This window comes from Leucopleurus acutus (genome assembly GCF_964270905.1).
Source record: "Leucopleurus acutus genome assembly, chromosome: 1".
NCBI lineage: Eukaryota > Metazoa > Chordata > Mammalia > Artiodactyla > Delphinidae > Leucopleurus > Leucopleurus acutus.
Window position 1 is genome coordinate 37,764,752 of NC_139142.1, and position 14,407 is coordinate 37,779,158.

Genomic DNA, 14,407 nt, shown 5'->3' on the forward strand with positions numbered 1-14,407 from the left:
AAATCACAAAATGCCTTTTATGAAGTCATTTAAATGAGTCACACAGATAGTAAGCAATGAAATTTACAAATATGTATCTAATGATTCCCATTATTCATACTTAATATGGCAAATGGATAATTTTAGGGGTTGCTAAATGAGATGATAAGTGCTTCAGCTGTTTAAATTCACCAAATTTCTTAATGAAAAACAGACAGTGCTGGCTGACAAGAATGCTAACCAAATGGTCCCTTCCAGCCTGACTAGAATAGAGGGGAGAGTATAAAGCAGAGAGATGACTCTGAACACATTGTATTTTAAAGCAAAAGCCGATGTCGTTCTTCCGTTCCAAAGCATACGCAAACTCTTCTCTCAGCATCCATTTAAAATGAAATTCAAATCGGTACCGCTTTTGCAAGCTTCACACCATGCTCATAAGTGAGAGGCTTCTCTTTCATATACAGCAAACGGGCCAAGGTTTTAGGGTCATCTCGGAGATCAATCTGGCAAAAAACACACATGTGATACACTTATTTATTTTTTCAGGCCTCACCAGATGTTTAAAACTGTCACATAATAGAGATGTTTTTCCCCTTGACACCTGTGAATTTTCTTTAAGGAGGCACATACACGTGGCCATATTATGTCTAAAAATTAGAGTGAGTTCTTTGTAAATGTATACACCAGGCTTTCCTTATAGTTTCCCCTTCAAAGCTATTACCCTGGGAGCTGATTCGAATCATTCTGTAACTGTTTCAAATGTTTTTGAAATTTCCTGTTTATTTCTAGGTCCCACTTATAGGATATACAAAATAATCAATCAGTCTTACTACCGTACGGTGATGCCTCATTTGATCCCTGATTATACTACTCATTATCTAATAGTTTATTTCCTGGCTCTGAATATATATATATATATTTATATATATATATATATATATATATTTTTTTTTTTTTTTTTTTGGCGGGGGGACAGTTTCCAAACCCAATCTTCACCCTCAAAGGGATGAAGATTTGCCACCTGTGAGGATATTCTAACAAATGTGTTGCAGGCTCTGAAGGCAAGTCCTAAAAAGGGCTTGCCCAAGGAATAAGCATTAATCTTTTCAAAGGCAGAACTGCTTCGAAAATAGCATCTGTGTTTGGATTAGGGTTGATAATTTAATTAAATATCTAAGTTGCTTTAAAATCTCACTGTGTGTGTGAACCCATGCATACATACATGGGTGTAAATGTGGGCACATAAAGGCTTGTGTTTTAAAGGAAAAATAATATATTCATATATTAGGGTCCCGTAAGCACATTTCTCAGCTTTACTAATTTGTGTGTGTGGGCATTTTTTTGGGGGGCCTTAATTTTTCAACTTAGTGCCCACCAGTTATAAAAAGGATTCAAATCATACAAAGATGTTTACATGTCCCATCACATATTTTCCCACCAAATGGTCAAACACTATCATCTGGAGTTAAGGCAAAAGATTTCATTTAAACAAACTAATTATGATCTTTCAAAGCAGAAGCATGAATTGTATTCTGATTTATGGATGTATTAATTATCTGTCCATACACTCTCTAGGAAATGTTTTCCTTTCTTTTACTTTTTAAAAAATTTCTCTTTGTGAAGCACAATGTAAAATGAGAAATAGAAAGCGGCAGCATATGAAACAGATAATAAAGCTCTTTGGTATCATTACATTTCCATATGTCTTTGGGATAGTAATTTGGGTTTTAACATAGCAAAGAACAAAATCTATTTAAAACTATAAAAAGCTGGAACAATCTTTAACGCATTTGTGCAACTGGCTTACTGCTGGAGAGTCAAACTATGGAAATTTATTAGCTTTCAAAACACTCTAAAGGCTTTTACAATCACAGCTTTATCTGGTATATATCTGTTTTAATGTTTTTTTTTAAGATCTGAGAGATCGGGGGCTTAAAGGGAATAGAGAGCAATGAATTTCTGTCTTCCTTTTCAAGGGCTGTTCCTGAAGAGTTTTTGTCATAATGAGCCAGTTCTGATTGCTGCAGTCATTTTGACATTCACACCTATTTTGTGACTTTCAAACAATAATGGGTTTTAGATATAAAAAATATTAGATAATAAGTGTAATTGACATCTGCACCTCATTCCTCTGGCTCAGGACTGGAGAAGGCTGTCTATTTAAAAAATTACTTTGTTATTTAAAAGCAAAAAGCGGAGAGATTAATTTTTAAAGGCCTCATCAAAGCTTCCTGTTTCATATTAAATAGCTTTACTGTCTTTTCAACCATGGGCTAAATAATCATTCAGTTCTTAATAAAGGCTGTTCGTAGGATTAATGTATCTGAGACACTCTTCTATAGTGTTTGATAGAATAGGATGTTCAGGAGTTGCGAAAGGGTCTTTTCTTTTTCACAAACCCTCCACCGACCGACCCTCCCTGCCATGCCCTCCTTCGAACCTGGGTCCCTATGAGGACGTAAGGCACGTGAGGCATGCAGTCCTTCAGCTCCGGGACCCACTCCTCCTGGACGTTGTGATAAGAGGCAGGATTTACGACGGAGAAGCAGATCAAAAACACATCCGTGTTGGGGTAGGAGAGCGGCCTCAGCTGGTTGTAATCCTCCTGCGGGAAGAGCAAAGAGTTTGGGCTTTTGTACAGCCGGGGTGAGGTGTGGCCATGTGGTTCCAGGGAGTGCCTCGGGAAAGATTCCACCGCCGTGCCCTTCGACCCCATTCCTTCCCTGACCCTGGAATCTGGTGGTTCCCTATATTACAAGAAGTAAAGGAGCCATCAGTCCGGAAAACACCTGTTTGTTCTGTATAAAGATTATGAATTGCCTCCGTTTAAGATGAACTAAAAAAAAAAAAAACTAAAAAACGTTTTTAAAATAGCTTTAGTGAGGTAATTTACATACCGTGAAGTTCATCCATTTAATGTGTATAACTCAGTAAGAATTATTGCAATTCTGTCCCTTGGGAATTGTGTTGTATTGAATATGGATTTAAATTAGTGGGCCATTGGCCAAGGCACAGAAATTCTCTCCTTATATAATTGAAAAAATTGCATTGAAATTTAAGTTAGAATAAGCTAACTCGAATGCAAAGCAGAGTTGTTGCCAAATCATACACCACAATATTTGAATAAATATATTGTCTAAGGGTTTAGAGCTAAGAATTTGGGGATTTGTTTCTAAAGCTACCTAAAAGCCATACTGTGGCCTAATAAATAAAATGCCAGATTAATGACTTTTCCCCAAAGACTTTTCAGACCAGAATATGCTCTAGTTGAAGAGCTCCTGTTTGCATAAGATGTTTATGTATATGCTGTTTTAGTGGGAGACGACAGAGACAAAGAAAAACATTGGATCATCTCAACTTTGGGAAAATGTCAGCAAGTACCTTGTATTGTATGTAAAATGTTTTAAGAGGTTCCAAGGTAAAATCTATTTCGTTAGAAGGTTTAATCTATTTTCATAGAATTTGGTAACACATAAGCCCAAAGTAACTTTATGTGTGTGTATACTTTACATGTATATACTATGTATACACACATGTTCTCACATACCACAATATGACAGAATGTTCGTACACACTATGTGTAATTTATATACATATACACACTACATACAGGCACACATACATACATAGGTGCAATCAGATCTATATGTTCACACTTATACATGTGTACATAGACATGGGCAACATATCAATTCAGTTATTAGGGTCTGTCCTTACTACTCCTCCTAACACTTAAAAAAGTTACAAAATTTATATATGCTCTTTGCAAAAATTCAAACATTACGGAAGTACATAGGGTAGAAGTAAAACTTTGTTCCCATCCTGCACTTGATCTCTAAGAGTTTTTCCTCTCTTCCCAGAGGAAGCAGCTATGTAACAGTATCCTTCTGAACTTTTAATATTTATTTACGTATATAACATACACATGTTTATTTAAAAAAGAAATCGATTATATAGCTCATATTGTTGTGACACTTGTCTTTTTCAACTTAATAGGTCATGGATATTTAAAAATATTGACCTCACTATCTGTTGACCCTAATAATGTCTTTATAAAAAGGGGATGCACACAGCCACGTCCACGTATGCCCCTTCCAAGGCGAGGAAGCCCCTTGGAATGTCAAGGGTGGTCATCTCTGGCTGGTAGCCGTGCATTCATCTATCATTTACTCAAGGTGCCCAGCACACAGGGACTCAGTATGCATGGCTGGCACTATTACTGCTTTTAATACTAACAAAATCTCAGCAATTTCAATGCAAGCTGGCAAGGATGCTGAAAAATCCTAAAATCCTAAAAAGTGAACTAAAAGAACACACAAAACAATCAGTCATTGTGGTTGAGTACATTGCTTAAAAACTGATTGGGCCAGGCCTGCGATGGCATCTCAGCCAAGTTGTGCCCATGGCTGTGTGTGTGTGTGTGTGTGTGTGTGTGTGTGTGCGCGCGCGCGCCTGCGTGGCGGGGGTGGGAGTGTGGGAGGGGACAGCTTGTCTCTTGTCAGTGACTCTTCCTCTTTCCACAGCTAGCCCTGAAAGCCAAATCTGTCCCACAGTCTCTCTGCCTCTCTCCTTTCTCTCTGGGACTTTCTCTCTCACAGTAGCTGTGAAGCCCACAAGCCGAGAACTCTCCTTCCCGGCCCATAATCTACAGCTGTTCATGATACCGCCTGCTCCCTGCCACTTCATCCTCTCATCTGCATTGTCATAAATGGAGTAGGGGCCGTGTTGTTTTTTTCTCATGCCCCACTTGTACTCTGTCCATAGCAAATATTCCATAAATGCTGTTGACCGATTTTGATGACACCGGTCTGCAGTGACCTGCAGATGAACACATGGTTTTTCTATCTATCATTTACTGCAGTAGTTTTCATTAGAACCATCCAGGGAGCTTTAAAAACATCCTAATGCCCTGCTGACCAACTACCTGCCTCTACCTTCCCTACTCTGGGACCAGTGAAATTAGAATCTCTAGAGAGTGGGTATTCTGATTTCATTGGTCTGAGGTTGGCATGGAGTTGAGAACAACTGATTTACATCATCTTCACTGTCAACAGAGGATGTATCAGGGGCTTATTACTAAGGGCCAGGCACTCTTTCAAGCTCTTACATGCATTATCTAGTTGAATCCTCACACTAGCACTGAAAAGGTGGTACCGTCAACATCTGAGTTTCGTAGAAGAGGAAGTTAAGGTTTAGAGATATTCAGCACTGGACCAATGTTACAGAGCTATTAAGCACCAGGATGGGGGTGTTTAGCCTGAATCCAGCTCTAGCTCTTAATTGTGACTACACGATTTGCTTCAGCCCGGAATTTTAAGGGACAGATTAAGCATTTTCTTGAAAATTCATTTATCCAGGAACCTTAATATGGGTTCATACTTTACCCAAGGATCTAGGAAAAGAAATGTTAGAGACCATGGTGTGGGTATAGTATCTATTTCTACAGAGCTATAGAGAGGCATATCTCTAGGCCTGCATCTACCAGAAATTACCACCAGATGGCAGCAGACACTGTATATTTAAAACCTCAAAGCTTAAAAAAGCACAAATGAGAGAAATGTCAGAACTAGGTAAGTTGGGTCACAACTAGGTAAGCAAATAACTGGTAGTCTGAAAGGATCATGTTTACTTGATTCTTTACCTAGAAGCTCTCAAAGGAATTCTGCTCACTTTATGGAAAAGTTAGGAAGACCCCTGGTTGCTGGATTAACTGTAGGTGGGAAGGAGAAAAGTTGGTTTTTCGATAATTTACCCTCCTGGTAGGTCCAGCTGAGTGACTTCTGACTGTGTCCTTCATTGGGCTTTATCCTGCTCTGTATTCTGGATCTCTCTTCTGTGGAAACCTTAGTCCTGCTGTATAATTCCATTTAAAAAGATGTATTAATTGCCTACTGAATGTCTAGCACACAGCAGTCAGGATGCTATATGAACTATGTAAGGCGAAAAGAATTGGGGAAAAGCTAGTGGGGGAAAATTGAAAATATGGGAAACAATTCGATTTATGTGAAAATGAGACAGGTGAAGTTTCTTTGCTTTTAGTAAGCTCTCTGATAATAGAATAATGTAGAATAGTTATTTGACTGAATTGGGAAAGTACAATTTCAAGGCTGGAAGAGGTCTTAGAGTTCAGTTAGTGCAGTGGCTCCCAGAGTAGGGTCCCGACTCACAGCATGGGCATCACCTGCGAGCTTGTTAGGGGTGCACATTCCCCGGTGCCACCCAGCCTTCCTGAAGCTGAGGCTCTGGGGAGGGGTTGCTCCACCTGTGTCCTAACAAGCCCTCCAGGTGACTGTCATAGCTCAAGTCTAGACACTGAATGATTTAATCAGGACTACAGAGCAAACGTACCTCTAAAGAAGGCTCACACCTAGGCTGGTCGGGCTCGTTTCAGCCCCCGTTTGCCACTGGCTGCAGCTGACACACGGCAGTGGGTTCAGGATTAATAAAAGTAAGTGTCCCCTCAGACTGAGGCCTGGGTGCTGGGAGTTTGGGGGACTTGAATTTGTACCAGCTGATAACTCGGGTGATTTTTTTTTTTGCAATGGGGCACGTTTTGGGTCTTGGTTGGATGTGCACATGCTGAGATGATATAAAGGGGCTCTGAGGATTGGGTCGGTGGTTTATTTTGTATTTGAGGCCCGTTCCAATGTTGAAACTGAGAATGGAAGACTATAAGAGTGACTCAAAGGGGGCTTCAAGGGCTAAAGTGGACAAAGAGGCTGGGCAGGGTATGGGGGTGGAGGGAAGGGTGGGATTTGGGCAAGGTAGCCTTTTTTTTTTTTTTTTTTTTTGTGGTATGCGGGCCTCTCACTGTTGTGGCCTCTCCCGTTGCGGCGCACAGGCTCCGGACCTGAAGGCCCAGCGGCCATGGCTCACGGGCCCAGCTGCTCCGCGGCATGTGGGATCTTCCCGGACCGGGGCACGAACCCGTGTCCCCTGCATCGGCAGGTGGACTCTCAACCACTGCGCCACCAGGAAAGCCCAAGGTAGGCTTTTGAGTGCTTTCCACCCAACCTCACTCCAAAGGCAGGAGAGTGTTTGGTCTTAAGGCAATCTGGTGTTCTGGGGTAACTGTGGGTGATTATCAAACAAGAAAAGTTCAGGGACAGCCTCAGCCTCAGACGGGCCGAACACCTTGGGCTCGATATATGCCTGGAACAGCCGCGTCATGATGGCATAGTGGTGAGCAAGTGAAACCATTAGACCAGCCCTTCTCAAACTTTATGCATATTTGAATCACCTGGGGATCTTGTTCAAATGCAGATTCTTATTCAGCAGCGGGCCTGGAATGACGTCTGAGAATTTGCGTTTGTAACAGGTTTCCAGGTGGTGCTGATACTGCTGGTCCGGGGACCACACTTTGAGAGGCTAGGAGCGTTGCACTGAGCATCCCCTCCCCGCCTCCCCACCCCCATACCTATGTTAAATTGGAAATGGAATTCTGCTTCCAAGCCCTGTTGGTTTAATGGTATTTACCCCAGATTTTCAATGCATTCTCACTTTCATAATCTCCCATAAGTACACTCATATCTGTCAGGATTGGTTTGGAAAATGAGGACAGCACACGTAGGGCAGGAGTGCAGCCTAGTGTTTAAGAACATGGGCTAGGGAGACATATTCTCTGGGTTCAAATCCAGATGGCCTATTGGGTCAGCCAATAGCAAAGAGGAAGGCTCCTGTCCTTCCAGGTTGCCATTAATGAACCCCAGGTGTACTTGGCCTCCCTGCCTGGTCCTTATGTCTCTCTCTTCAGCCCTTGCGGGGGCAGGGGGCAGGGAGAAGGGGAGGAGAAGGGTTTCAGAATCCAGACCAGGTGAAGATGCGTGGTGTGCAGCCCTGGCTGAGTGAGGGGTACAGCTGATGGCCTTCCTGCTTCCCAACTTTCGTGGTCACCAGTGACAGCTGGGCTGCTGTGGTTTCTCGGTGACAGACACCATTCTGTGCTTGGCCGCCAGCAGACGGCCCCCGATCCAGCAGTGCTTGTGTGCAGAGAACTCAGGGGTGTATCCTGCTGAGAAGCCAGGCTCCTGACACCAGGAGATTCTCATTCCTCCCTGGTACTGCTGCTAACTGCCACTTTTGCAAATGTTGCTTTTGAGATGCGTCCATCCTGGAGTGTGGCCTGAGAGGCCACACTCACAGCAGGGTTTTACCCACGTTGTTCCTGGAGGCCAGGGCCCAGGAGAGAAACAGACAAGGTGTTTTAGTACCAGGACTGGTTCCAGCCTAGGTGGTCGGCTGAGGGGTGGGAGGATGCCTGGTTCACGGCCGTGACCTGGGAAACGCCCCTCTCCCACTTTGGCATTCCTTAGCCGGCCAGTACCCAGGCTCGTGGCAGTATCCCCACCCCAGCTTCCTGCTCTCCCTCGTGACACACTCTAAAGAAACTGGCCTGCAATCCCGTCATTTAAAAGTCAGCTCTCAGACTCTCTGTAGTCAAGCCAAAGATCTGAGCTCTAGAAATCCCTTTCAGAGAGACTCTCCGTAATGCACTGAGGAGGGGCAAGAGTCGCACAGGCTGGGTTGGCAGGACCTAAATAGATCAGGCCTTATTGCCTCCCCAATGTGAGCTGAGTGGGTAACATGCCGAGTCACCCTGTACAAAAACCCCTCACTTCATTGCCTAACCGACTGTTTGGAATTCTACCCAACAGATGAAGCAGAGTTCTGAAGGCTCTTTGTCTTCAAAAGACTCCACTCAACGTCCAAGTATCAGTTTGTTTCAGGGGCTTGGGGAGAGAGCTAATGTTTAGTAGCAGCTGCTGCGTGCTGGCCGTGTTTGCACGTGAACTTCATCATAACCTGCCTTCAGCAGATGCTTGGCTGGCTCGTGCAGTGCTGCAAGCGTGTGTCAGGCGAGGCTGGCGGGGCTGCAGTGATGCCTGAGGTGACCAGGTGTGGCGAAGTGGAGGGAACCAGGTCGAGTGATTTTGTCCAGGGCTGGCTTTGAGGGTAGAAATACCGAGTTCCTATCAGTTTATCTTTCCGAACACACGTGCTTCTTGAAGTTGTTTTTGCACACTCTGAGCCACAGTTAGCTCAGGACAAAGATGAGGGGCGCTGCTCCTTGATTCGTTCATGCGAGAAAATCTAACTATTCACGGCAAGATGGAACCCTATAGCCAGATTCACAGACTTATTTCCTTTTTTGTGGCTCAGGGATTAATCAATTGGTTTTGAGATCGCTGCTCTACCTTGTTAGGAACTCTGACCAGATGAGTAATTTTGAATTAGTTATAGATCTTCCTTAGCCATGTGACCTCAGCAACATTTGTTCGAATATAACAGGAGGCTAGATTATCCTCCTTGAGGCTGGCAATGGAAATGTTGGGACAATGCTTCTAAATTAAATTTGGCACTAAGCCTTACTGGTAGAGTCGTAGAACCATGGGAATCAACTTGGGTAATGGTTATTTTCCACCACATCCTCCTAACATTAGGAACAATGTTTCAACCACCAAAGACTCTGAGGGTCATGATTCTTAAATTTTAATGTGCATACGAATCACCTGGAGATCTTCTTCAAATGCATTTTCAGATTCAGTAGGCTGGGGACAGAGCCTGAGATTCTGCATTTCTAATAAGGTCCCTGGCAATGCTGCTGGTTGGTGGACCAGACTCTGAATGGTAAGGTTCTAGAACCGTGGTTCTCAAAGTATGGTATACAGACCAGCAACAGCACCACTGGGAAACTTGTCAGAAATGTAAGTATTAATACTTAGGCACCATCCCAGACGTGTAGAATCAGCAACACTGCAGGTGGGGCCCAGTGACTGGGTTTTAACAAGCCCTACAGGTGATTCTGATCCCTGCTCAAGCTTGAGAACCACTGTTCCACAAAATGAATTATTCATACGCGTCATCCTTCAGTGGAATGCATTCCAATACCTAACAGTCCTTTACTGCTGAGAGGTCTCCCTTAGGTCTAGCCTCAAATTGTTTTGCTTAATTATTCCGGTTCTTTTAGGCATTCTCGAGGTCATTTTTAAAGGTCCTAATCATAGAATTTTAGTCCTATAAGGAGCTTTAAGATGTGTTCTGATTTCTTTACCCCATGCTTTACGCTCCCCTATGAACCTTGTCCACCTCTGGGCTTTCAGAGTAGCTGGTGGAAAGCATTAAAGTGAAAGTTAAATTGAAGAAATATCTATAACCCATTTGTTGTTATATTCTATCGATGCTCATCACTTCTGTGTCAGAGGTTTGGGTCAATTTGGAGTTTAAAGATATTTTTTCCTCTGCCTTAGAGTCTCAACTCCTATACTAGTATTATTAAATTTTTCTAAGGACAGAGCAGTGGGAAAGAATAATTAAACTGCTTTTATGCAGTTTTATTGGATTCAAAATTAAATAGAGGCCAGGGAGGCTGTTCTGGGGGCAATTAACACACAGAAGCAAACAATTGTGGTGGATTGCTATAGAACTGGGGAGAACTGGGTGGGCACAAGGGGCACAGAGAGCATTTTTTTTGGGGTTTTTTTTTTTTTTTTTTTTTTTTTTTTTTTTTTTTTTTTTTCAGTACGCGGGCCTCTCACTGTTGTGGCCTCTCCCGTTGCGCAGCACAGGCTCCGGATGCACAGGCCCAGCGGCCATAGCTCACGGGCCCAGCTGCTCTGCGGCATGTGGGATCCTCCCGGACCGGGGCACGAACCCATGTCCCCTGCATCGGCAGGCGGACTCTCAACCACTGCGCCACCAGGGAAGCCCCGAGAGCATTTTTAGAAGGCAAGGGAAACAGAGGTTTCAGAATCAGGCAATAATCCTTGCTGTATTGAATTTTTCAAACTGGATTATATTAATAAAATATGATTATGGAGGAAAAGGGTGTAAGCTCTTTTTTTAGGCTGTGAGTCCCTGATGGATGGGGACACCCCAATGACTGAATGAGGGTAGGCAACTCCAGCCCGAAGAGCAGTCTCCCTCTATTGCTGGAACGATTTCTGGTGGAGGGGCAGTCAAGCATGAGCTGCACTGAAGCCCTGTACCTTAGCTCAAAGGAGCCAAATCACCTTTCCAATCTGGGCATCTGTGGGCATCCTTTTCTAGTCGTGTGTCTCGGTATTGATGTGAGAGGTCTCCTCCACTTTCCAGTTCCTGAGAGTAGTTGGCTAAAACACCCATCAGCCAGCGAGGGGAAACTGGAGGCTTTTAAGAGCCTTGAGTCTGGTGCTAGATTTTCCAAGTTCTCCGCTGCCTGGGCCTGCCCAACATCTGACTTTGATGTTCCACAGACATTTATACAGTGGTTCTTGCAAATGCACACAGAAATCCTAAAGAGAATTTTATTTATTGTGATTTTTTTTTTTAGTATAGAGGTATCAAATTGAGCAAAAAGACATATCTCCAGATAATTGTGAAAAAAATCTAGACAAATGCATAACTACAAAGAACAATTACCAGGAAACTCACAGTGGGAATAAGCATGGTCTAATGTTCACTCCAAAGGACTTAAGATGTATGAATTTGGACAGACTGAACAACCTGCTGATTTTGACCTAAATAAATGACCCAGGATGTATGGTACCAAAAGCTCTGTCAAAGAAATTGGGCCATAACCATCAGTTGCTTAACCACTTCCCCTCTAGCCCATGAACTTGTAACATTAGAAACTTTTTTGTAGTGGAGTGTGGGATGCAAGGAAAAAAAGATAAAGCGGCATTTTCACCCAAGCAGAGCATGTGCTAACTGATTAAGCACTGAGGGTTCCAGTCCATTGCCTTACATTATTGTTTGGCCAGGTTCTCCAACTTGAAGAAATATTTCTGACAGAATGAGCATATTTCAGGAATCTTGGAGAATTTAGAGTTAACCCCAGTTATTTAGGGGTTGACCCTCACTTTGGGAAAACATCCAGGATCCTGGATTTTCTTCCTTCTAACACTTAATCCATCTTCTTCCTACTCCTTGATCCCCATCCCCTATCTCTTTTTGTACCTTTCCACAGCTTGTTAGGCAATTCAAATAAAGAGCAGGCAAAGAATATAACATGAAAAAAAATAATGGGTGAAACTAAAATTTATGAAATTGACTCAGTAATCCTGGATCTGGAATTGGTATGGGTAGGAAGAAATTGGAACTCTTGGCCAAATATGGTATTTTGGTTAGTGATAGTCGTCAATCCATAAATGAACGGTTATTTGCCTGTCAACACCTTGAATCCTACAATGATTTAGTTTTCTGTAATTGAAAATATTTTTAAGGTATTCAAAATATTTTGGTTGTCATTTAGGTAGACAATAAATTTGCCCCAAGTGATCAGAGGAGGTAATATCTGTACCGTGAGTCCCCTTATGCCTAGCCAAATGGATCATTCTTCCCGCCCCGCCCCCCCAAAAAACTCTTAATGAATCAAGGTAAGAAAAATGTACCTGTCCTGCAGTGTCATACAGTCCGAGCAAGTGTTGCTTGCCTCCCACTGTCACAGTAACTAGGGGAGAAGAGAAAAGAGAGTCTGTAAATGCAAGCTTCAATCAGGAGTCTTCACGTTTCTCTATGCCAGCATCTCCTTGGGCAGCAAGGACAAGCATATGCCTCACCCGTGTATATTCGAAACCAAGTTGACAGCACGCTTGCCAAACGAAAGGCAACCTTGGGCGGCAGTGAGAGCAGATGGGCTGAGCCAAGTCCAAATGTCTCAACCGAGGTGAATACTATTGGTGCCACTAGGCCGGCTGTTCACTGATCCTGATTAGGCCCTGTCATATCAAGCTCCTGAAGGGAAAGGATGCTGGACTCTTTCTTGGTTAGTTTACTTTCTTCTTTCATTTGGTTTGAGCCGCCTTTCGGGATATAGACTCGTGTAAGCAACCTTTCTGTTAGAAATCTCTCAGGTTTTATTTGTCATCAAAATGTTCAAAGACCCTGAAAACAAAGGCTATTAACCCACCGCCTATGTTATAGTCTATAAGGCGAAGCTAATAATGAAATGCGAAGGGCTTAACATTTATTTCAAAAAGTGTTTTTATTAAATATCTCTGTGCTTTAGCTCAACTGATTCATTACAGTTTGAACCTTAGTTGCAGAAGGAGGTGTGGTATATGGGTTTCATCTCACATAACTGAAGGGCATATATAGAGTGCAAAGCAGAGAGTTTGATTTACTCAGCAGGCTTATTGCCTTGCCAAGCAACGATGTCCAAAAGTGGGAGGTAATAGAGGGATACCAGCTGCTCTTTACATGGCTGGAAGTGAAATAAAGTCTCAACGTGAAACTAAACTGAGATTGAACAAATCGAAGGCAAGAGTAATATGATTCTCTTGGTGAATGGAAAGAGCAGATTTAAATTTCCACAGAAATTTAATCTCTTTTTGGAAAAAGAAAGTAAACTATGAAGGAGAATGTGATTTTTCCTAGTTGATTAAAAAACGTACAAATGCAGGGATTCACATTCACTATCTTATAATAACCTATAATGAAATATAATCAGAAAAAATAACTGAATCACTATACTGTTCCCCTAAAACTAACACGTTATTGTGAGTCAACCATATTTCAATACAAATGTGCAAGTCCAACGTAAAAATGATTTTTGATTTCTCCTACCATTAGCTGTGCAGGAAACGAAAGATAAATGGAAGAGCAACCTTTTATAACCATATCTCTAAAATATGCCAGCCAAATTCTCTGGTCTGCTGCTCGGAGCTGCTGCTTTGGTACTGATCCGACTTTTATTTGTTTTCAGGTTCAGGGCCTACAGGTATGCAAAGTGCTTCTTAATGGCTCTTTCTTTGAAAAGCACTTGTTTAACAGCACTGCCTTCCCAGACACTGGGAACAAGTTTTCTAATCTACTCAGATCAACGTGTGTTCAGCTTGATAACATGGCAGCAGCCGCACAGATGAGCTTTCACATGTGTGTTTTTAAGGGGTGAACCCGGCTCCATCCAACGCTAGTGACACCACCGAAGGGGGGCGTCTAAACGTTTTTCCTTCCTTTCATAAGCCAGGCTGGCAGTGGAAATGAAGGTGAGATGGCGCAGCCCCGATCTCTTCGTCCTGTTATATTTTCCTCTTCCTGCACACTTGGAGCCCAGTCAGATGTTCCTGAAATCTGCCTGAATTGTTTCTTTAATGGCTAATTCACCACCTAGACGTGCATCAGGAATGAGGGGAAGAAAGCCAGCCATTACAACATGGAATTTCCTGCCTCTAGTGAGCCCAGTACTCACAGGTTAGGGGCAGCTGTTCCGGAGACCCCCTTGGATGGTCTCCCGACTTAGAGGCCCAGGGCCATCTATGGAGCGAGGACTAGAAGCTGACTCACCCTCACGGCCCCGCTGGGCACTGCAGAATTTCCAGAGCGATGGCTCTGACCTTTGTCCCTGGAGCCCTGAAGCTCTTGTTTGCGTTTTCTCAGAGAGCAAACATTCCTTCCAGCCTGCTTTTCCTCAGGCCTCACCCTTTTCTCCCTTGGCAGCTCTGACTACAGA

At 43.0% G+C, this 14,407-nt stretch overlaps 1 protein-coding gene across 1 annotated transcript in view; it reads right to left on the reverse strand.

The window, feature by feature from the left end:
• Positions 1-327: 327 nt before the first annotated feature.
• RHOJ (ras homolog family member J) overlaps positions 328-14,407 on the reverse strand; it is a 73,039-nt gene continuing 58,959 nt past the window's right edge. The window contains exons 2-4 of the mRNA XM_082840891.1: positions 12,348-12,406; positions 2,420-2,584; positions 328-482 (exon numbers count right to left, since the gene is read on the reverse strand). Of these exons, the coding sequence (XP_082697017.1) occupies positions 375-482; positions 2,420-2,584; positions 12,348-12,406 (332 nt within the window). The 3' untranslated portion in view covers positions 328-374. The remainder of the gene's footprint in view (positions 483-2,419; positions 2,585-12,347; positions 12,407-14,407) is intronic.